The 24011-nt window shown below is 42.2% G+C and overlaps 2 protein-coding genes across 5 annotated transcripts in view; one reads left to right on the forward strand and one right to left on the reverse strand.

Annotated features, from left to right (window-relative positions):
- adam22 (ADAM metallopeptidase domain 22) overlaps nucleotides 1–24011 on the forward strand; it is a 55270-nt gene that overhangs the window by 12967 nt on the left and 18292 nt on the right. For 3 of the 4 annotated variants that reach the window (XM_035624920.2, XM_035625081.2, XM_035625001.2), the window contains exons 4-10: nucleotides 4918–4984; nucleotides 7672–7754; nucleotides 10799–10862; nucleotides 22260–22320; nucleotides 22492–22568; nucleotides 23067–23141; nucleotides 23654–23725. In XM_035624920.2, coding sequence (XP_035480813.2) covers nucleotides 4918–4984; nucleotides 7672–7754; nucleotides 10799–10862; nucleotides 22260–22320; nucleotides 22492–22568; nucleotides 23067–23141; nucleotides 23654–23725 — 499 coding nt within the window. Of the gene's footprint in view, nucleotides 1–4917; nucleotides 4985–7671; nucleotides 7755–10798; nucleotides 10863–21338; nucleotides 21618–22259; nucleotides 22321–22491; nucleotides 22569–23066; nucleotides 23142–23653; nucleotides 23726–24011 lie in introns of those variants that run through there. The other variant, XM_035625167.2, reaches the window with a different exon arrangement.
- On the reverse strand, nucleotides 17555–21471 carry cldn12 (claudin 12). Its single transcript, XM_035626324.2, has 3 exons — nucleotides 21338–21471; nucleotides 19739–19990; nucleotides 17555–19642 (listed from the first exon to the last, which is right to left on the reverse strand). The coding sequence occupies exons 2-3, from the start codon at nucleotides 19955–19957 to the stop codon at nucleotides 18794–18796; spliced, it is 1068 nt and encodes a 355-aa protein (XP_035482217.1). The 5' UTR covers nucleotides 19958–19990; nucleotides 21338–21471; the 3' UTR covers nucleotides 17555–18793.

Below are 24011 nucleotides of genomic sequence, written 5' to 3' on the forward strand. Positions count from 1 at the left end.
CGACAGCCTTTCCTTCCCTGGTCTATCGTTCTTTCTCTTTCTGCACATCTCATTATATTCCTTTATTTTTGTCCCCTCCATTCACCCTCTCCTTTGTCGAGCCGCCTCAGTCAGTGTGGAGGATTAGTGGAGACAAAGAGTGATCCAGGAGCCGGCTCTCTCCGAAGACTGGGACAGGGGCAAGGCTGTTGTTCTCTCAGCAGGAAAAGATACTAATGCCTCTGTTGTCTCTCATAGATTACTCATCTTCCTCTGTCATGCTAACTAGAAATCAATTGAAAGTATGGTTTACTGTCAAGAGATTAAGTGTTTAACAAAACTTTACACTGCACAAAATCTGATGTCAGTGGATAGGTGGATGACAAACACCATAGTCAGGGTATAAAAATAGAATAATAGTGTACAGGGCTCCAGAAGTCTTTATGTCCTTTTTGGAGTTCACTAACAATCCACGTGTCATCACACATACAAATCTGCTGGTTCCTCTCGGTGCCCATAACATCCCCATTCACTGCATAATTCAGTAGGCAACTCAGTTTGGCCTGTATGTTGCGTGCTATACCTAACTGCATAATGTACCAAAGGCTGCAGAGAGCGGGAATATGAGCTTTCTGTTTGAATTTTCCTTTTTTCTTCTATTGGCGTCAGTATTCCTTGTTTGGGAGCGTGGGTATCCCCTGTGCAATAAGAACACGGATCCCAGTGAGTATATGCTGGTGGAATTGCGTTTCTGATAAGTGATTGGAGAGTGAATGAATTATAGTCTGGAGACCTTTAATGAGGCCTCAGTGGGAGGAAGGGTGAGGCTGGAGAAGGGGGTGGTGGGCAGGTGAGAGCAGCTGCAGCTTTTCCAAAAAGAGCCCCACCCCCCTTTCTCTCTTCTCTGTTTTCTCCCCTTCAATCATTACACAAATTTATTTCTCTGATCCACCTTTCCTTCTTGCTGCAAACCCCCTCATGCTCTCTCTTGGTGCACTTATCCTTTCTCCTGGCCTTCCCTCAGCGCTCCCCAGCCTCACTACGGACCCCTGACACAGCACATGCTCAGTCCTATGTGTGGCTGTGCCCTTTTATTACTGGGTTAAATGGCAAATCCATATATGGAGCAGAAGTCCATATGATGACAGCAGTGCCTGTTTGCAGATATCCATGAATGTATGGATGCATTTGATCAGCTTCTGAGCTGAATTCCTATTTCACTCTGAGCTTCTGATTATGTTTTGGGTCGTTGAGTGTATTTAGAGAAGTCTTTGAAAAGACTGTGTGAAAGCAATGAAAACTCTGCTATCCCATCACACACACACACACATTAGCTCTGCCAACCTTTTTTGTTGTTGCTGTTTTTCACCCCAGTGCCACGGCGGCTCTTGGCGACACCGGCCTTGAGAGGAATTTTAGACCACACAGAAACTTTATGTTTGTGTGTTACTTGAGGAAATCGAACTAGGTTGCCACAGCAGATGTCTCTGTCCGGAGCAACTCAAAACAAAATGCTGTAGAGGAAGGATGAAGTTTGATGTGAGTGACAGCCAGGCGGACTCCATGGACTCACTGGTCTTTGAAAACCCACTTAATGAAGTTGAAAAAGGCTTTTTCAGTACAACATTTTCCCAGCTAAGACAGCATGAGTGCTCCCAGGTTTTCGTGTGTGTGTGTGTGTGTGTGTGTGTGTGTGTGTGTGTGTGTGTGTGTGTGTGTGTGTGTGTGTGTGTGTGTGTGTGTGTGTGTGTGTGTGTGTGTGTGTGTGTGTGTGTGTGTGTGTGTGTGTGTGTGTGTGTGCTGACATTAAAGAGTATAAAAAGCAAGAGAGGGATGTGATTGCTATGCAAATGGCAAGTCTAGGTATGCCTATGAAATGTTGTGGGCTGAAAGTTGAGCATCTGTGGATCCTCCTCCGAAAATCTCCTCCAGAGTTGGTTGACAGCGGGTCGCTAGCTCTCAAACAGATGTTGCCGCGGCGACGGGGCGAAGAAATCTCCAGTACAGTAGCAGGATAAGCAGAGCATTTAAAAACGCAATGAACTGAGAGAATATGAGGCCAACACCGAATGGGCCAGAACATTGCCCGTTCTCTGTTTCAGCCGCACATCTGGTCTGCACAGAGCTGCCAGATGCCACACACATATGTCTGACACACGGTGTGCCCCACAAAATTCTCTTATGTTAATTCTTTGATGTTTCGATAATGTTAAAATTTATTTCAGTTCATTTTTGTATTCCCTATTCTCTCTTTTCCTGTTCTTGCTTGTTAATCAGCTTCATTTTACAAACTGTCTTACTCTGATCATCATTTATGCGGAAAAGTTTGCAGCGTTTATGTCCACAGGGAGATAAATCGCAGGCGAACAGAGTATGAGTATAAGACTGTATATGTGTATTTAGACTTTATGTTTGTTTCCATATCTGAGTGAAGCTACAAAAAAGGCACTCACAGTTATGCATTCATGTGCATGTTAACAGGAAGAGAGGGTGTACAATATGCATTTGCGGGGAGATCTTTCTTTGTGTGTGTGTGTGTGTGTGTGTGTGTGTGTGTGTGTGTGTGTGTGTGTGTGTGTGTGTGTGTGTGTGTGTGTGTGTGTGTGTGTGTGTGTGTGTGTGTGTGTGTGTGTGTGTGTGTGTGTGTGTGAGAGTGTGTGTGTGCGCGTGCGTGTGCTCGCACGTGCGTGTGTGTGTGTGTCGGAGTGGGGGTTGGGGTCCAGGCTGAGTTTGCGTCTCTTTGTCTGTCAAATAAATTATTTAAATCCCGTAACAATTAAAACCGAAATCTGTTATCGGCATCCTACATTAGAAGCCCGTGTGTCTACCTCGCTGTCTCAGTATGCTCCTCGTCTTCTCCCCCCGTCTGGGCTCAGCGTGGAGCCGGATAAAGATCACAAGCTCTGAATCTTTTAAACACACATCCCTGCAGAACAAAGGCTTACAGTGCACGCCTGTGACCTGGGGATTCACACACACACACACACACACACACACACACACACACACACACACACACACACGCACACACACACACACTGAACGTCTTCATTACAGGAGCATATGAATGTTTTGATGGCGGCTCTTTTGACGCAAACATTTTGATAAAATGGTTCTTTCGTCTCAAGAGTCACGGAGTGTTTAATTTGCACAGTGTTGTACATCTGAGGTGATGTGTTGGGTGTGCAGTGTGTTGAGTGGGGGGTTGCATATTGTTTAGACGTCACCGTGAAGGGGTTTTTCGGGGGAAGGTTCATTGCAGTGCATGATGTGATATCTGTTTGGGTCCTGAGCTCCGCATTCACACCTTGGTCCTCCCTCTCTTTAATTTTCACTGCCTCTTTCTTTACTTCTCTCTCATTATCCCCCCCTTGATGGCCATTCTCTCCCTCTTTCCATTTGATCTCACCCTGTCTCCACTCTCCCTGCATGTTTTTTTATGGCACTAGCAAACTGCCTATTAGTCATCTCAGAGAGCATCCTCTTTGCCCTGCGTATGCGTGTGTGTGCGCTCGCTGATGTCAGGGGCTTCACTTGAATTTTATACGTTATATCATGTTGGAAAAGTTTTGCCTCCAGGAAGAAGCTCAGTTGATAGTTAAAAAACAGCCCATGATGTATCTGCCTTTCGAAAACGGAATAATTTCTTGTCATTTGTCTTATGACTCATAACAGTATCAGATTTGTTGTTGCTTTCAAAACTGCAGCCAGTCCTTTTGTCAAAGGTATCACTGCTTTTGAAAAGGTGGATATAGAAACAGATCTATTAATACCTACTGTTGGTCTATGACAAAATAGACTAATAAATAAAAAAGATATAAATCTTTACGCTGGTTTACCTCTAGGAGGAAGACTAAATAACATAAACACTTAAATTAATTGTTTAGCTTTTTGTGAAATACTCTTATTTGCTTTCTTGCTGAATTAGATGAGATGATTCAGCAAATATCAACTTTAACCTGATAGAAATAATCTGGCCATGCTGATTGTGCGGTCTAATTTTTCTAGTGTTTCTACTCTTCTCATCTGGTGCAAGGTTGGCTTGATTTGTTATTAGCATTTCCCTTGTGTGTGTGTGTGTGTGTGTGTGTGTGTGTGTGTGTGTGTGTGTGTGTGTGTGTGTGCGTGTGCGTATGTGTGTCCAAGCCAAGATTGCTGTTGGCTCTGGCACTGCTGAATGTACAGTATATACAGTGGGGTCCAAAGTAACAATCTGCATAAAGGCATGAATGCGCACTCCTAAACTTATTTATGTATAAGTGAATGTGTGCCTGTCTGTATGTGTGTGTGTGTGTGTGTGTGTGTGTGTTTCTGTCCATGTTGAGGTCATCCTTTTGTGAGAAAAGAGGCTAAAACCTTTAAATGTCATATATTTGGAAATAGGCTCAAGGGACAAACCACATACAGTGCTGCATTCTTTTCTGTGTGTGCGTGTACGTGCGTGTGCGCGTTCGCTATAGCTCATACATCTCTGTCTCAGATTGGGCCTGCAGTGTGCATCTCCGTTGGGATTCTTGGGTCCAGCTCTGCTGAGAAAGCGCACACAGACTGATTTGCTCTTATTTATGCCACTCTTTCTCTTCCTTACTCTCTCAATTTATTTCCTGTCCCCTTCATATCCTGCATGTCACTTTTTTTTCTTCTTTTTTTTTCTTTTACTGCTTGCTGACCTTCCCTTGTCCTTCATTGCACTGACACACACACAAACACACACCAGACAGTTGCTAGAAGCCTGAATTTTTATAACTGTGTTTGTGTGGATTTGTGTAGAAGAAAGAGCCTTGTACGCTGGTCATTATTAGCTGGTCTCATGCTCTGAAGCTCTCTGTGCTACAGAGACAGAATACAATTATGCTATAAAATACAAGAACCCTGGAATCACTGAGTGACACATTTTCTAACTTTAATTCTCCATTTTTCTTTCCTCTCTGTTCACAGTGATCTGCTGTCGTCGGGCTACGTGGAAAGGCATTTGTCAGAAAAAGGGAAGGCTGTCATCACCAATGTAAGATTCTGCATATCATCTCTCCTTATGCCCACTCACACTTTAACCATTGTATTATTTGCAATTAAAATGGAAGCTACAGTTTTTTATGGTGGCCCAGGTCTCGAAAGTAAAGAGCCCATGAACACATGGTAGTTTAATTCATCTATGTGTATGTATATCTATATCTATATCTATATATATCTATATCTATATATATATATATATATATATATATATATATATATATATATATATATATATATATATCTGGTGGTCACGTTTCCAACATTACGGAACCAGGACAACAAAAAGATTTTGTTGAGTGGCGGCGGCCCACCCCTCGCAGTGCGGGAGTAGCAAGCCGTTTGGCAGTAGCAGAGCGGAGTGGACGGACTGGGGTGTAAACTTTGACCATGTTCTGGATGTAGGAAGGGCCCGAGCCATTCGCATCATCGTAGGCAAGTAGCGGTGCCTTGAATCAGATTTTAGCCAGTGCAGGGTGCGGAGGAGCGGTGTAGTGTGCGAGAACTTGGGTAGCTTGAAGACCAGCCTGGATGCTACATTCTGGATGAGCTGCAGAGGCCGGATGGCACATGGTTGACAGACCAACTAGGAGGGAGTTGCAGTAGTCCAGTCCAAACAGTAAGTTGAGTGCAGAAAATAGTAACATCTTACCCTGACGTGCCGTGTTTGTTCACAAGTCTTCTCGCTCTGCCTGTCTTGATTGACGTTGTGAGATTCAACCACAATGCATCTACCATGCAGGTAGTATTTTTGAGAAATCATGCCAGGTGTTAATGTGAAGGTCTGTCAGATGTCACTATCAAGAAAACGTATCCACGTAAAGAAGACGAGGAAGATTTGCTTTCAGCTGCGTATTGTTCAGCTGCAATTTTCTTTGCTGCAGCTTCTTCTCCCTAGTTGAGCCTTTCATTGGTTAATCAGAGTCAGTTTACACTTCACAGCCCATTTAGCCTCCCAGTCTTTATTCATCTTGGATTCAGTGGAAGAGAAACTGTGGATGGGGCCTAAACCTTTGACTAACATGAGATTGGGATTGCTGTGTATAATACTCTAAAATCTGGACTTCAGTTCCAGGACACCCACTGAGGTGTCGTGCTATATTACACAAGTGTGGGGATTATAATGGTCAGGATTTGCACAGCTAAGCAGCAGATTAATTAGATATGAGATACTTTACAGAAAATGATCCAAATTATTACACCGCATACTGTATGATATGGTCACTTGTAATTATGGAGCTCATTAGAAAGCAGTCTTTCTGTGAATGAATTCACTTTGTAGATGAATATCCAGAATGTACTCTGTCTGCTAATTCTGTTGACGTGGTTTCCTTTTTAAATCGTGGAAAGAACAAGAGCTACTTCACTTCTTCTACTGGCTGCTCTTCAGGAAGGTTAAAATGAGGCAAGCACCCGTTTGTAACTCTGCTCGCCATACAGGTGGAAGTCACATGAACAACAGAGCATTTTTTACTCAACAAAGCTTTTTTAGAAACTTTCCTACATCAATTACATTGAGTTGTAGGTGGACAGTTTGACACGTTTTCAAACTTCAGTTGCCTTGACTAGTTTGATAGAACTATTTGTTTATTTGCAGGGTACAATGCACATAAAAGAAAACTGACAAAACGATAAGTCGCTTTCACACATGCATTGCAGTACTGAACTTTTCTGAACATTGCCCAGAGGAGCTGTGTTTGTGAATGCAAATTTCCAAATCAGTTCAGCTGGACATTAAATATATTATACCCTGGCAACATCCGAGCACAAAGTCTGTGTAATGTCACTGTGTGAGCCCAAGTCTGATGAGGGAGGGTCACTAATCCTGTTGTGACTGAATGGGAGAAAATACTCAAAACTCGAGGAAAGCCTTCCCAGGCTGGAGGTTGTTAAATCAGCATAATAATACCCATAAATTAGGTTTTGGCCATTAGTTAAAGAGAACAACAAAACACAAACATGCATCACACAAACCAGTGAGACAGACATGGATTAGGTCCACAGAGAGAGAGAGAGAGAGCTGGAGGTAGAAGTGAACATAGCGGCGTTGCTGTGCACACCATCAGACTGTAGAGTAGAAATTGATCCACTGATAAAAGCTATGCTTCCTCTGGGAGACCAGCTTCCTGCCTAATGGCTGTTAGGCAGCGAGGAATGGACCAGGAAGAGATGGCCTACGGTGCACTTAGACACTTAGACATCATACACGTCTATTGAAAATAAATGTGTTTACGCTTGCAGAGAGAGGAAGAGACACACACACACACACACACACACTGCACATACTCTGCATATAGACAGATGGAGGTAGAGAGTGGAGACAGAGAATGAGTGGTTGACGGCCAGTGGTAAAAGAGATTTTACGTGTGGCCGATGCTGTGGCTTTCTACTGTGGGGAAGTGTGGAAGAGAAAAGAGTCACAGAGCAGTTAACACATAGGTGGGTTAAGTATAACACAGACACAGACACACACACACACACGCATGCGCAAACAGACCAGGTTATGGTTGCTCTTGTGTGTGTATCAGCAAATGCGTCCAGAGTGACTGATCACTCTGGACTAATTTGCTGATAGAATATGGGAATGAAATGGAATATATCTGAGTTCAATCTGTGTTTGACAGTGTGAGACACTTGACCATGTGTGATCTTTATCTGTCTGTGTTCGTGTTTTGTTCACAGGGAGGAGAACACTGCTACTACCAGGGGAAGGTCAGAGACTGTCCTCGCTCCTTTGTGGCTCTCTCAACTTGTCATGGACTGCAGTGAGTACAACGATGTTTGTGACTTCTAATGTGTGGTGTGCATGTGTGTGTTTCTCGGCCGACATTGCTCATGCTGTGCGTCCGGGTCCTGGGCCTCTTTTCCATTTACCCATTAGGTCAACATAATTTGTTTTAGCCAGCCCTTCTCTGTCTCGCTGCATTTTTCAGTACACTGATTGTCATTCACTGACAGACAGGTGCTGCTCCTCTCCTCTCCTCTCCTCTCCTCTCCCCTCCCCTCCTCTCCCCTCCTCTCCCCTCCTCTCCTCTCCTCTCCTCTCCCCTCCCCTCCTCTCCTCTCCTGTCCTGTCCTCTCCTCTCCTCTCCCCTCCTCTCCTCTCCTCTCCTCTCCCCTCATCTCCTCTCCTCTCCTCTCCCCTCATCTCCTCTCCTCTCCTCTCCCCTCATCTCCTCTCCTGTCCTGTCCTGTCCTGTCCTGTCCTCTCCTCTCCTCTCCTCTCCTCTCCCCTCCCCTCCCCTCCCCTCCTCTCCCCTCCACAGTGTTATTTTTATCTTTTCTGCTCTAAAGCAGCACTCGTCCCATCAGAGAGAGATGGGTCAGAAGCAAGGTTTGCTGGGAGGGATGCATGAACACTGTTTTGTGTGTGTGTGTGTGTGTGTGTGTGTGTGTGTGTGTGTGTGTGTGTGTGTGTGTGTGTGTGTGTGTGTGTGTGTGTGTGTGTGTGTGTGTGTGTGTGTGTGTGTGTGTGTGTGAGTAAAAAGAGAACGGCCATGCTGCAGAGCTAAAATGTATTTCTGTATGTGGTAGGGAATATCATTGTATGTCGACAGAAAAGGCTACTCCTTGTAAAAAATAATAATAAAACATGTGCATTTATCACAAATTTTATACTGTATATATATTTTTGGAAACAGTTCCACTGCGAGTTTGGTTTGTTAATTCATTAACAATAATCAGATTGATAATTGCTGAATAAAGTAACCATTTAATAAAATAAATGTGTGATTATTTATTGTATATATTGTAAAACACAGATCAAAACTTAATAAGACCCAAACAAGGAAAATGTGTTGCACAATCATTATGATAATAATATAGTTTTTTTTCTGTAGATTTGTTTTATACCCGGCTCAAGTATGATACGTTACACCTGATAAGTCCAAAAGTTATTGCAGTATGTCATTATGCTCCTTATTGTTATTATTTGTGACGGTATTAGTAGTAGGTGTTTTATTATTATCGTTTTTTTAAGTGGAAAGAAATAGAAAAGCTGACACTACAGGAGGCAGAGACACAACCATAATATGCCCTGTAGAAACAAGTGTATGTGTGTGTGTGTGTGTGTGTGTGCGTGTGCGTGTGCGTGCATGTGCGTGCGTGCCTGTGTGAGAGAGAAACTTTGAGAAGGAGAGAGTAAAGGGAATGCATAGTGGTGTCGGGGGGTTAGACATTAGGGAGAGGATATTTCCCTTATGCTGAGTCAGGTTTTTAACATACATAATATACATTCTGCTCTCTCTCACTTTCTGGGAAACTTTACCCTGCAATCCAATACTGCTATTAGCTTTACACAGAGGAATGGCTACATCCATCAAATGGGACGTAGACGGCTCACTATTGACTCAGGTTCCTGTTCAAAGTGTCATTCAATTACTACACATTTGGCTGATAGGAAAATGCTTTGATTGATTCAGAAATAATCAAACTGAACTCTTTGCTTCCTTCTTTCCCAGAAATGCATACATTAAAATAATAGAATAAAAATGAAACCCCACTTTTATGTTTACTTTTAGTTCACACTGGATGTTACCACTTGTTAAAAAATAATAAACCTGCAATACTTGTTTTTTGGAACTTTAATGATGTAATGTATCAAACTTTGTGGCAAAGTGTTGCTTATTTACACATCCATCAGTTACAGCCCAACATAAATGTTCATCTGAAGTTTTATTTCTGGCAACCTGGTGAATCCAAGTCCAACACAACCTCGTTTTTTAACTCTGTTTTTGGTCTCTTCCAACTCCTGAGGGAAATATCGGACCCTTTAGCTTCTAAATACTTTTCTAAGTTCACCAGCTTGTCGTTGACTGTGTCTGTCTGATGTTTGGTCGTGTGCAGGTTGTGTACAGTGAGTTTTTAGAGTTTTAAAGCTTGTTCTGTTCTGTTCCGCTCTGCTACTGCCAAACGGTTTCTATTTTGTAAATTGCATGGTCACATTATACATTCAGCGCCATACTTACACAACAAAAGACACCGTTCTGTCTGTGTGTGTAATCTGCCATAAGTGCAATGTTGGACTGTGTTGAAGGCCAGAAAGAGGCAGAAAAACAGCTTAGAGAGAGATACGGAGGAGGAGGAGGAAAGACAGAGTGTGTGCGTACCTGCAGGTTTACCCTCCTGAGTTCACCGTTTGACCCGGCCAATCTCCTAAAAGCTTTAGATAAAGTTAATTAACGGATGATGCCCGTACATGGGCACATGCACGCAGGACAGCGGGCGGAGACAAGAAGACCTTCAAACAGCTGCCAAATGATAAAATTGATCTCTGACTTTTTCAAATGCTTCTTCATACTGTGTGATGTGTGTGTGTCATGGCCTCATTTTGTCATACTCATGCTGAGAGTTTTTAAGTGCAGATGAGTGGATGTTCATTCCATGTCATTATGTTGTTCGTATAAAGGGTGATTGCAACTTGTGGTCAACCAGTCCAAACTCTTTGTTGGTGTTCCAGAGATAAATTCCTTATGTGACCTTTGAATTATGCTGTGTGAGGGGAATCTCTGAAATGATTGGATGAGCTTTTATTTTTACGCCATCCTCTGCCCCTAAGCTGTTCATATGCCAAATACAGGGGTGAGGACGGCAGAGGATTTTGTCAAAAACTTCACCTCATAAGATTGCCTTGCAGTTATTATTCTGAAAAATGCTCCAATAACACGATAAACCGCCTTGGCAAACACTGAAGTGGCTAATCAGGCACACAGATAGCTGAGGAGGAGTTGTATTCAGATGCATTATTTAGTGAAGACAAAAACAGTAGAAACTGGTGCTAACATGCTTTCATGCCTTTCTCTCCTTTTAGCGGGATGTTTTTCGATGGCAATCACACCTACATGATTGAACCTGGAGGACCCGGCAGCGGCAATGTAAGTACTCTGCAAATCCACACACGAAAAAGTATTTAATGATGGCTGCCCTCATGGGGATTTTTCAATTTGCTCCCCCTCCATATTTTCACGTCCAGCTCCCTGTTATCCCCGCTGAATTGTCGGTGGTCAGAAAATCTGTTACAGCAGTGGCCTCCAACATAAAAAAAGACCAATGTTCCACACACCACCATCAGATTAGCTGAAATAAATCTTCATCAAGCCACCCAACATCTCCACGTTCTTTTAAAAAAATTTTTTTTACCCAATGTGATTTAACACAATTACTTATTCAAATGTAAATCTGCAATGCAATTGCAGACTTCGGTTACACAATTCTTTCATAGTGATTATTATCATCCTTTACATTTTCTGTGGAATTTGTTCAGTACTGTGTTTGATAAAGTTTACCACCACCCAGACTCCCTGCCTTCCACTTTTTGTGGATGCATGCTCTGGTCTGAGACCACTTTCAAGTCAAGATGTCAGAATAGACTGAAAACTGATTTTTTAATTTTCATGAATTCATTTTGTCTGTGGAAGCAGAACATGTTACACCAGCCATCAGAAACTCCCGCAGGTTGAACTCTGAAAAACTCACTGTAGCCTAGCAACATAATAAGGCTACAATAACCCATGATGGAACACTGCAGTTACACTGGTAATTGCTCTGTTCAAAAGTAATATCAAACGGCAAACAAGAATAATTGAGGCATAACTCTTGAGCTGCTCTCAGAAATTTACTGAAGTCTGGATTTTGTCCGCAAATGTTGCTCTGCACATTGTCCAGACCTTTTCCTTCCAGCCCCACCGAGTAACATATTTTTTCCCCCAGATCTTTTTATTGATGCTTTTCACAGAGAAAATAAAAAACAAAAAACAGTACGTTTTATAGTTTGATAAGAAAAACACCATTTACATTTTCTTTTGGATTCATACACACAAACACAGAATCCCCTATTTTCTCCAACATTACCTATACAATTGCCTAACCGGCGTAACCAATATTTAAACAGCTGTATCATTGCTATACAGGGTTCCATTCACACCACATGCAGACAGGGAGAAAAATAATAAACCTTAAGAAAATAATACAAAAATGTAAAAAAAAAAAAAAAAAATGATATTAAAATAAGAGGAAAAATATGTGTTAATCAGTTGCTTTCTTCGCTTATGGTCAGAGTGTCAATGTATTCTACAAAGGGTTGCCAAGTTTTGTGAAAGGCTTTTAAGGAACCTCTGAGGGAAAACCTTAACCGCTCTAGCCAAATATTTTGCAGGACTTCCTGTATCCATCTGTTGTGAGTGGGTGAGGAGGAGTGGGTCCACTTGAGGAGAATAAGTCTTCTTGCTCCGAGTAAAATTTACAGATAATGAATCTCCTGCGTCACATATGACGAATGTAGCAAACTTCGGATAATGACCAGACAACATTTTCCGGAGTGCATGTCAAAAAACAGATTTATAATGGTCAGGAGAACCCCGACCTCTTGGTCACTGCATTCCCTGGGATTCAAGTTGGGATTCACGCTGCGACAGGCCTGGTCTTAGTGGATGATATAGAATAGTTCTCCTGATGTTACAGGCTGGAGACAAAACCTGTATCAGTTACAAATCACAGACCAGCGACTGTGACTTTACCTCACGAACCCTGAGTCTGGTCTCAGGACAGAGAGATTTTCTGGTTTACAATGCCAAAGACAGCCGAAAAAACCTAGAGCCAATTAGATAATAACTATTACAGGCATTATGTCCGGTACGAAAGGACAGATCTGAGATTGTTTAAGACGCTGTGAGCATGGGAGAACAGCCGCTGATACTGTGTGTGTGTGTGTGTGTGTGTGTGTGTGTGTGTGTCTGTCTGTGTGTGTCTGTGTGTGTCTGTGTGTGAGAGTGTGACTTCCTTTCTGCTCTAATTAATCCGTAAGGGACGAAAGGAGACAGGATAAGAGAGGCCATGGACTGGTGTTTGTTTGTTTCTCTGTCCGTCCGTGTGTGTGTGTGTGTGTGTTTGTGTTCGTGTGTGCGTTCTTATGTGGAAGTGTTCATGTGCACCCATGGCTGTTGGTAGTCGCAGCCTGGCACACAGAGCAACTTTAGATTCATTCCTATATGGCAGTTTCATTGCCAACAGTGCTGAAAGAGAGGGGGTACGAGAGAAAATAAAGATGTAAAGAGCTCAGATATAAACAAGGCAAATGAGGGGATGAAAAGAGGAACGTCACTGGTGGAAAAAGTGATGAGAAGGAGACAGTAACACCGAGGGAGGAGGAGCTGAGCTTGACAAAAAAAAAAGAGATTGTGTAAAAGAGATGTAATTAGATTGCATCTTCTGCAGATTAACTGCAAAACAGGAACTAACTGGTTTGTAAAGGTATTTTGTTACAGTATGTCACAGTTATGCAGCAATTTAAATTTGTGGAAATTTTCAGTTAACGAAAGCAATTGAGTATTCTGACTGTTAAAATTTGAGCAAAGATTATCGAAGATGTAGACTAGGGAATGAACGTCTCTACTTCGTCACTCCTCTGCCTCCTCTTCTCATTCCTCTCCTACGTTTCCTGGGAGAATATATTATTCGAGCGATGAGAGAGAAAGAGAGAGACAGAGAGAGATCTTAACTCCTAATATTGCTGCAGCACTTTTCAGAGATATACAGTATTTTGGTCACCTAAATTTCTCTATCAAAAACAGTGGAACATTGGCACTGGTGGAAAAACTTCTCAAGTATTTTGCTTTAGAGTTTTGAAGTACCCGTACTCAATTATTTTATACGTACACTGCAGATACAGATTTTACATTCAAAATATATGACCAATGGTCATTTTTTTCATTTTTAACACTTTATGGTATTACTTATTTATACTCAACAGGACTATAATTGTCTGTCTGTCTGTAGCATATATGATTGACGAAGCTTTTTATGCTCTGAATGGAGGTTTGCTGACATGCAGTGACATATAACGTATTGTCCTTTTAGCTGCTCTTCAGCAATTTTTGCTTTTCTTTTCCCATATTGACATAATGTCCAGTTTCAACATTTATTATTAAAATATCAGTTCTTAACTGGCCACTTTTTTTGTGTGTGCTTCTTAAATAAATTATAAGAAACACAATTGTCCATGTTGTAGCATAAGAACTGATGTGGCTTTTGGCAAACACCTCATTCATCATTGGCGGTGTTGGTTTTGGCTCGCCAGGCGAGGGAATCCTGTCTGCATGATAATGCTGGGGACAGCTCTGCCCTCGAGCTCAGCGGCGGCTGTCAGTTTGTCAGCACTGAGCTCTGAATGTCTGCTCCCCTCGGGTGATGGTCCACATTGACTGTCTCCCCCCGTCTGCATCTGTGCGATCTTGCGGTGTCTTCTTCTCTATTTTACTCTCAGTCTATGCACCTTTGACTCTCTGACAGGCAGCTTGGGCATGCATGCATTTTCTCATTTTCTCTCGTGCACACACACACGCACGCAGAAAGATTTTTAAAGGTTGTCTTTTTACCCCAAAACAGCCACATATCACATTTTGAATGCAGCATGATGCATCACTAATTCTGGCTGTCATGATTCAGTTGGGAGCATGGTCCGATGGGGGGATGTTGAGATAGAGAGTCGTCACGGCTTCTGTCGGCCATATGGTGAATCCATCTGGCCTTCTTCCTCCAAGCCAGAAAAAAAGTTTTGCGGAACATTAGCAAAGTGTGCCCTGAACAAGCAGCTCTTGTCACCTCTTGCAGCTGAACTGACTTTATAGTCTTATCGCGTGCTTGTGTGTGTGTGTGTGTGCGCGCAGACAACTTGTGTGATGCCTGCTTGCATATGCAGAAAACACCATATGTGTCTGCATATTAATTTTTTTCTTGACACTTTTCCAAATCCACCTGTACCTCGTGGGACCCTGTGGCTTCATCCCAACTGCTCTCTCTGGACAAAGCCTAGCGCTACATACCACACAACTACAGTGTCCACAATTCAGCTCCAGGTCAAGGGACCTCTGTTGCAGATCATACCTCCCTTTATCCAAATATTTCTTGTCTCTCTGAACTGTCAAATACAGGCGAAAAACCCAAAAAGCTAGACCATTTATATTTTTCTCTAAATAAAGGCAAAAATTATATATTATAGAATTGCTTTCCACAAGAAAACGTGACCAGATAACCAGTAACATTGGGGACCACAAATATCTGTGCAAAATTTAGTTCGACCTTCTAAAATGTGTGGAATGGCAGCTTTTTAACGTTTGACATAATTTCAAATTGAATATCTCTTCATTTGAGATGGTTTAGTTGGCATCTTGGCATTTTCTGTAAAACATTTCCAATCATCTAATCTTGTGCTGTCCATAAATGTTCTGCATTTTTATTGCTGCAGTCTTCCGACCGTGTGTGATGATCTGACCTGCAAGGACAAGACGAGGAGAGGCTGTGGATAACAAATGTAGGGGGGTGGGGAATTGGAGGGCATAAAGAGGGGTGGTGTTGATGGGGAGTGGTGGCAGGTTGTAGGGTGGGGGATGTTTGCACCAAGCGCCAAGTGGAGGGTTTTTTTTTCATACTAGCAAAAGCTTGGAATTAATCTTTAAAAGAAGAGATGGGGGGGGGTCCCTCCCTGTGGCCTCACTCCCTGTGTCCTCAAGTCAACTTCATGTTGCTAAACCTGTACCAGTTCATTCACACATGCAGAGAGAGAGAGAGAGAGGAATAAAAAGTGTGTTACCCCTCACTGCTTTATATTCATGAGCCAGCAGTCTGTGTCTAAGGTACCATCTCCCCTGGCAACCCAGGCTCCGCCCCTGTCTCTTTGTATCACGACATATGAAAGCCATCTGTGTTTAGACCCTTAATCTCCATCACTGCACACACCCTGCAGAGTCTATATGCTGTGTGTGTGTTTTCATATTTTCAACAGCGCAGACTGGGAGAGATGATCTGGGGAACAAAGGCACTGGCCAAGAACATGCTTAACAACAATTGTTAATTCAGCAGTAACTGCACTGGTGCTGTGTGTGCGACTAGTAACAAAAAAGCAACTGCATTTCTTATTAATCATCAGAGCTAAACTCTCAGCTAATATAACGGTGTCACATCAAAGAAGGGAGTTGGTTCCAATTATGAGAGCCACAGTTCAGGCTGGTGGTTGTTAATTCATACGCTCATTCCAACATCATATGTGAGACAAAACATGGGACTGCTCAAAGCTGGGTTTTAACGGAGTGCTCACTTTTCTTAATCAACTCTGGTTTTCTTCCTCTCGAGAGTAAGTGAGATAAGTCACATATTTACCCAGAGACCAGATCACATTTCAAATTTCACTGTGGTTATATTCCCAAAACTGCTTTCAAAGTGCATTTGTATCGCTGAAGTATGGTTCTCCATCCAAGCAAAGGCAAAGCAGTATCGTTCTATTTCGCAGTGTCATATAATACAGTGAATGCGATTTGCCAACAATTTTGATAACAATTAAACCTTTTAAGTGAGTTTACTTTATGATTTTAACTTCTCAGATGTGGAGATTTGTGGGTTGTCTGTGTTTTATTGTAAACTGAATGTATTTGGGTTTTTAAAAGTCGCTCTGACAAGAAGTTTTTTGAAGACTCCTTCTTGGGCTCTGAACAATTGTTGTTATTGTGTTTTTAGTTTATGTGCAGAGGACTATACCCAGAGAGCTGAATTTATACTGAGTATTCATCCTAGTCAAATGAAGTAAAACAAAGTTTAATTGTGACATTCTTTGTCACAATTTTGTAAAAAATTATTTATCCCCAAAAAATTTGAAGAAATCATAAATTGCACGTCTACATGTTTGTGTGGCTGTAGGTATTTGGTGGTTTTGTTTTTGTGTGATAATATGATGATTTTGTGAGTGTAGTGTAGCTACAGGAGATGAGGAGGTAGTTTGTATTCACTGTGCCAACAACATGCTAGCCACTGTTCAAGAACATATGACCCCAAACACCTTTACGTCTGCGTTTCAAATACAGATTCTGATCAGGTCCACATCCTGACTACCTGGGTCACAAAGCAAGGCTACAACAGCTGAACTCATGCAGCTCCGATCACAAACCTAGACAGAATAACTGATTTAAGAATAATGTGATGAAGTTAGAGGGAAGTGTCTGACATGCAGTTTTGTGGCATCATGGAAACATGCTGAGTAACTGTATGCTCAATGCACAGGGAGTAGATGAGCACCTTTACGACTTAATACAACACTCATGAATTTTGAATGAAGTTTAACTCTTAAGTCACCTGAACACACACGCACTGATGCAAACGTAGAACTAATGAAAGGGCTGCCAGGTGGTGTACACGTAGCATTGGCGTCACTGGTGATGGAGAGAACCGTTTTAAATTCCCTCAGTGATTCAAGTCTTTATGAAGGGAGTACAGAAGGGTCTGCAATATTTCTGGGAAACCAGAACATCGCAGGCCATTGATTTCTAAAACAATTTATCAGTTCAAATGTGGAAATGCGGAGACTTAGCCGGCTGAAAGCATCAATGGAGCCGACTCTCGCTTCCCCCTTCAAGTTTGTAATTGAGTTTGGCTGAAATGTTGCCTACTTTCCAGAGGATGGACAAACTACTCAGACGAATACTTTTCAAATTAAATTGAACCGTGTCTATTTTTGTTGCAATTACAAATATTGACTAATTGATAGCAGTTACTGTATTGGTTATATAAACAAGTATGTGGATGCATTGTGATTTATATTTTAATTAAAACAAAACTATGACAGTATAGAAAAACATTTCACAATATCATGAACCTTAACATTGCAGATTAAGACGTTGGACACATTACACTTTGAAGAACAATTGATCAGTGCTCATTAAGCAAAACAAACAAAAGGCAACGACTGAACTGACAGTTACAATCGCAACTACCTGAACAACATCACACTTCCAGCTAAGTTAGCAGATGTTTAATGGTACAAAAATCATTTTTAACAGTTATTCAGTTAATAATAATCGGTCACGTTAAGAAAATTAACCGTAGTCTCATTCCCGATTCTGGCATTCAAACACAACTCTACACTGTAATCACAATCTGCATCTGTACATTACATTTAACACAATTTACAGATTTAGTGACATTATCTTTTTCACATAAACACGTAGGAAACGCACATGCTGCAATGAAGTATTTTAGAGGCCTTACAAAAAAATTGGTGAACAAAGGCAAAGTAAACTGGCACAGTATTCACATAGTTAGTGCATTACAAACGTTAGCAGGTGGCCGTTTCAGGGCAGTGTGACGTTTAAAAAAAAAAATCATGTTAAAACTGACAAGACTCGAGTGAGTGAGTTAGTAGTAGGGTTAAGAAACACAGAATATAAACTGAGTAACAGTGTTTGTTCAGTAGTGATAATAGAAGACCTCCATTAGGTGGACACAAGGACAAATCACTTGTGCATGAACCATGTGTTCAACGTTAAAAATGTAACAGAAAAATATAAATTTGGCAGCAAACATAAAGGCCTTTTTTTATCCAAAGGTCACTGGAATTTTATATAAAGTCATCTACCAAATGCTAGTTAGTTTGTAACTACTAAGTTAGTCTGTTGGCCAAGGCAGATATTATACAGTGATCATACTCTGGTGTTAGTAGTGAAAAACGTTAGTTGAGGTGTTGACTTCCATTTCAATGGTAATAAGATGAATACAGTGTTGGTCGCCACAGTGCTGTAGTATTGTTCTTCTAAAAATGTCATCCTTCATTTAGTTCCTTCAGGTGCTTGGTCTCATCTTCTATTCACAGCAATTTACAGACCTGGATTGACTGACTGAATTCTTGAAACTATCACTCTAGCGTCTGTAAATAGCTCTCATTTTATTAACTTCCATCTATCAAACTCTGTTACTTTTATCAGTGGTGAACCTAATTGAGGTTAAAAGGGCCAAAGGCTTCAATGTGCTGATGCTTTCTCTTCTCTTATTCTCCCTGTGTCAGCACAGGAATGTCTATCTCTATGGCAGACATGCGTGAGCGGGTGGAGTAGTGGTGGCCTGCGTAGCTGGATGCGTAGCCCTGAGAAGGGGCGTAGCTTTGTGAAGGTGCATAACTCTGCGAGGGTGCGTAGCTCTGTGAGGGAGCGTAGCTCTGTGAGGGAGCGTAGCTGTAGGCCTGGGTTCCTCCTACCTCTGACCCATACCCATCTGGAGCAGAAATCTGAGACATATACACCTGTGGGGGTGCAGGGGCAATCATACTTTGTGTGTAGCCCTGGGATGTCACATACGGCTGGGTGTCGATGACTGTGGGAGGATAGGTCTGTGGTGGGAAGGGCTGAGGACCATACACTGGGGAGGGAGGGTATCCGTTAGCAGTGAGAGGCTGAGTGGACAGAGAAGTTTGCATGGAGGGCAATGGCAACCAGAAGGGTGAGGGCAACTTCTTACACATACAATACCACATGAACATCAGCAGCGCGGCCAGCATTAGTCCTCCAGAGCAACCTATTGATACATATACAGCAAACCCATCTGAGAAAATATTGTCATATCTGATGTTCAGCTCCTTGGTGCGGAACAGGAACCACACTGAGGGGGGGATGGCGATGGCACCACCCAGGAACAAAAACGTCCCGGACACCAGGTGGCAGCCGGCACTGTTGACCAGGAATCTGAGAGTTTTAATGTCCGGTTCAGGCTTTCCTGAGCAGCAGCAGGTCTTACACATCCCAGCCATGCACAGCAGCAGAGCTAGGGAGCCGAACAGCAGGCCTGCAGGCAGGCAGAACTGCAGGAGCCGCAGATCAAGCTGGTCCACTTTAGAGTACCACTGGAAATATGAGGAAAACAAGATTTCTATTAGGGCAATGTCAAACATAGAATAAAAAAAGCTGAAGCACAGGGGAGCAAACTGCTCTTGTCATACCTCAGAATCATAGTAGTAGCATCCGGAATAGCCGTCCTGTTTTACACACTTAGCCCACAACCCATCGTATACACTGATATTCTTAGCGTTGCGATTGAAGGTGACTAGTCTCGTCACGCGCCACTGTGGGATTATCGTTGCCACGGCGAGCCCTCCCACTGACACGAAGGCGATGATGAAGGAAAAGGCGTTGGTGGCGTGGATGTCCCGGCACGACATGATTGTTGGTGCTGACGGCCACGACGAGAGTTCCTGTGTGAACGGACAAAGTGAGGAAGTGAAGACAGAGAGAAGTCGCTGGTCAGTGCACTGGGAATCAATGGGTCTCTAATACAAGTTTACTTATTAATACTTTATCTGTTTTTCAAAAAAAAAAAGCTCCTGGTCATGGGAAAAAAGCACAGCTACACAAGTTGATTCATTGGCCCCATTACTACTGAAGTGAGCTAACTGTGCCACAGACTGACCTAGCTGTGGGCAACCCCCCTGTATTCTCCACGGCGCAGTTGACCCAATATCTGCTGTCCCAGAGAAACAATGCTCTCATTTCATTAGCAAACAAAGTGGGAAAGACTTGACGGCTGAGGAGCGAGTGTCTGCGCTGCAGTGCACTGCATAGACTGTGACACAATGAACAATTGAGTTAAACACTTGAGCTTTATATGGATGACAGTACGCCTGCAATTGTGTCTGAACATTGTATTACAACTTAGTTGTAAGAAAACTCATAAATATTTTTTTTTAAATCATTGTGTCGAGATTAGATTAACAGCCTCAACCTCGACTGGTACAAGAGCAACTGCTTTTAACAAATTATAAGAGACTAGATCATATCACTGCTGCTATTCACTGATTGGTGCATCTCTCTGTCTCAGACGAGGCTCTTCAGGATGATTATAATACTGCATATCCTGATTCAAAAGTAAAAAATTAAGAAGGTTTATTGCAGTGATGGTTCCCAGTGTGAAGATCTCTTTTTTTATTACTGATGTGTATCCCTGGTTTTATTCGCCCATTTGTAAAATGTCCAATTGGTCTGTGTATTTTCTTTAATTGGAATTATTTTTTTAATTTGATTTACACATGAAAATTGTGAATTTGTTCATGACTGACTAAAATCCATCAGAAGAGGTTAACGGTACAGATCACAACACAACCACAATAATAACACACAATAATCAGGGATCATTCTGTGACTACAGTTGCACCTGACCTGAGTGAAAACAACTATTTTATGAAGCTGTTATTAAACTCCAGGTCTCCAGTTACTGCAGCTCAGTCCGCGAAGCTAACTGGCTAATGATCCGAGTGGTTCAACCAGCTACAGTCGGTTAGCTCGGTTAGCCCACAGACACGATCATCATCTTCTACCCATTCATCAACAACAGCACACATCAACAGGTGTGTACGATGAAAACGCATCGCCCGATACATATGAGGCAAACGGACAGCTGGCTCATGAACCACTATTCAAACAGATCGTTACGTTAGCCAGCTAGCTGATAGTTAGCCTCACAAGTTAGCATCACAGCGACCTGTTGCGTCCTGAATGCGTGAAGCTTAAACGCGTCACAACGCTACAACAAACGAAAGACTTACCGTGTGTTTCCAGCGGATCTGTTGTTGTGTTTAGCGCGAACGCGGTGACATTTCAGCTCGGCCCCCACTTTACACCCAGCTGAGCCCCAAACAGCTGTTTATACAGAAGTTACGTACAGTAGATGTGAGCATCAACAGGATGTGGCTACAGAGCAGCAGGGCTCTCTGCCCTCAGCGCCGTCTTACAGGCGGTGCTCCCTTACTACGGCCTCGTTCCCAAGTGTTGAACAAGTTGATTGAGAGATTGAAATTGACGCCCATACAACGAATTGCAAAACGGGTACAGTTTAGTAGAAGCAAGTTTTGTAAGTTTTTGGACAATATTCTGTCCCGAATCACATTTGTTTTTGTAGCTTCTATCTGATATCTGATTGTGTGTTTCCCTCAGGTCCACCCTATCTTATCCTTTGTTCTGAATGTGAAAGACAAAAATACCACTTTGATGGTGCCTGTGTGTGTGTGTGTGTGTGTGTGTGTGTGTGAGTGTGTGTGTGTGAGTGTGAGGGGGAGAGAGAGCGAGCACATATATGTAATATTAGTTAAAGCTGTCAAATGAACATACTGTTAGACTGGTTAGATTATTAGTTTATCTTAATTTGGTTGCTGATCAGATTGGCAGCATGAACCCCTTTTTTTTGTTTTTTAGCCAAGAAACAGCAAAAACGCAACTTTCCAGACTTCTGTTTCCAAGTTTTCCAATAAAATTGAATCTTTATTGTCATACTATGTATGTTGTTCTAATTTTGTGGAGGGGGAGGGCTGTAAGAACTCTTTGACCTTAATGCCGAGATCTTTCCAAAGTGCGTGTAGTCATTTGTTTGTGCACCATGTAGGAAAGTAAATAAAAGTCTGCATATCAGACACTTGGTTGTGACCTGTGTCTCTGAAATTGATTGACTCCCTCTTTTTCTGTGTCTTCCAGGGAGATGTCTGCATTCACATGATATATAAATCTGCAGAGGGATTCAAAGAACTCCTCAACGGTAAGATGACGACTGAAGAAGTGAGGAAGAATTTAGTCTGTGGAAGTCTGTGTCAATTCATGCTCAATTTTATGTTTTCTGATGTACATTTACATTTATGCTAAACACAGAAAGAGCGTCAGCTGTTTTGAAAAATGTTCCTGAATGTTATTTGCAATAAATGTTTCCTAGGTGATATGCCAGAGCCCCCGTTTCCCAGCCCTCCATTTCCTGGGTCAAAAGTTGTTCACAGGAGAATAAAGAGACAGGTATTACTCTGCAGCTTTTGTTGGAAAATCATCATCATTAGCAGAGGGATGCTGATGTTTGTGTAAGTGTAAGATAGAGAGATCATTTTGCTCTGCATGCTTTTTGTCCAAAAGTGATCACACCGTTTCCTGCCTTTATGTTAATTCAAGTTAAAGTGAGAGCTCTGTTACATCTTTCTCCTTCCACACAACATCCCCCCAAGGTGGCTTCCAGTCTCGCCTTTTCTCAGACACCGTCAGATGTCTGCAGCCGTGTTTGTCTCTCTGTCCTCACAGTTGCTCTTGTCTTTATTTAGAATTTGGAGTTCATCCTAATTGATTTGTCGTCTCTCTTTTTTTTTCTTGGTGACGCAGGAGACATGAGTTGATCTCAATGAAACTCCCCTGAAATGTCCTCTTGGTGTGCAAAGTCTTGGTTAGAGCAAACCGAGATCACTGTGTGTCTGTCTGTGTACATTCATATGATTAAATTGGTAAACGGTGTTGTTTTCCTCTCAGGCTCCACATGTGTCACACAGCATAGAAGACGAGACCAAATACATTGAGTTGATGGTGATCAATGACCATTTAATGGTAAGCTTTTATGTACATATAGTATCAATTTACAGATGTGATAGAAAGTACTAACATTATAAAATCGTTATCCACATATATATTCATTACTTGTCAGCAAGATTAACTCGTTTTTTGTCTTTTCATTGGATTATTTGACGATAAGGTAAATATAGAATATTACTGCAGACTTAATCCTGTAAATCACCGAGAGAGTAGTGCAGGATGCTGGGTAGGCCAAGAGTCAGCATTTTAAGTGCTTGCGTACGTGAATCATTCCACAAACCACCTGTATTGTGCTCGAAGCACAAAGTGTTTAGATTCAAATGTACCGCACTGATATCCACTGGGACTGATTTTGTTTTACACAAAATGACAGTGGCATTTCTAGTGATTCAAATGTGCAGACACTGCTCCTTTTGTACATTTCAATTGCTTAAAATGAATTAGTTTCAGATTATGGATCCTACATTAAGTTGTTTTCTCTCACTCCCTCTGCCCCTCTCTCTCTCTCCCTCTCTGTCTCTCTCCAGTACAAGAAGCATCGGCTTTCCGTTGGGCACACAAATAACTTTGCTAAGTCAGTGGTCAATATGGCTGACATGGTAAGAATTGTATTGATCCTCTTCTTGAAATGCTCGCCACAAGCACTCCCATGTATCGAAGCTGAGCATACACTGCACTGATTTCTCATTTAACCAACCTCACACACTCCATTTAAAACCTCCCGGCCAGTGACGAGTTTACAGGCTTTCGGGAGGATTGAAGCAGAAGCGGCATTCCGACACTACCGAGGCAGATATTTCAATGTTTGATTGTTTTGTGGCCAAATCTTTGTGCTGTGTTACTGAAATCTGACCTGCCACAGGGTCACGTCTGTAAGCTGATAGG

Source organism: Scophthalmus maximus, chromosome 1 (assembly GCF_022379125.1).
Source record: "Scophthalmus maximus strain ysfricsl-2021 chromosome 1, ASM2237912v1, whole genome shotgun sequence".
Lineage (NCBI taxonomy): Eukaryota > Metazoa > Chordata > Actinopteri > Pleuronectiformes > Scophthalmidae > Scophthalmus > Scophthalmus maximus.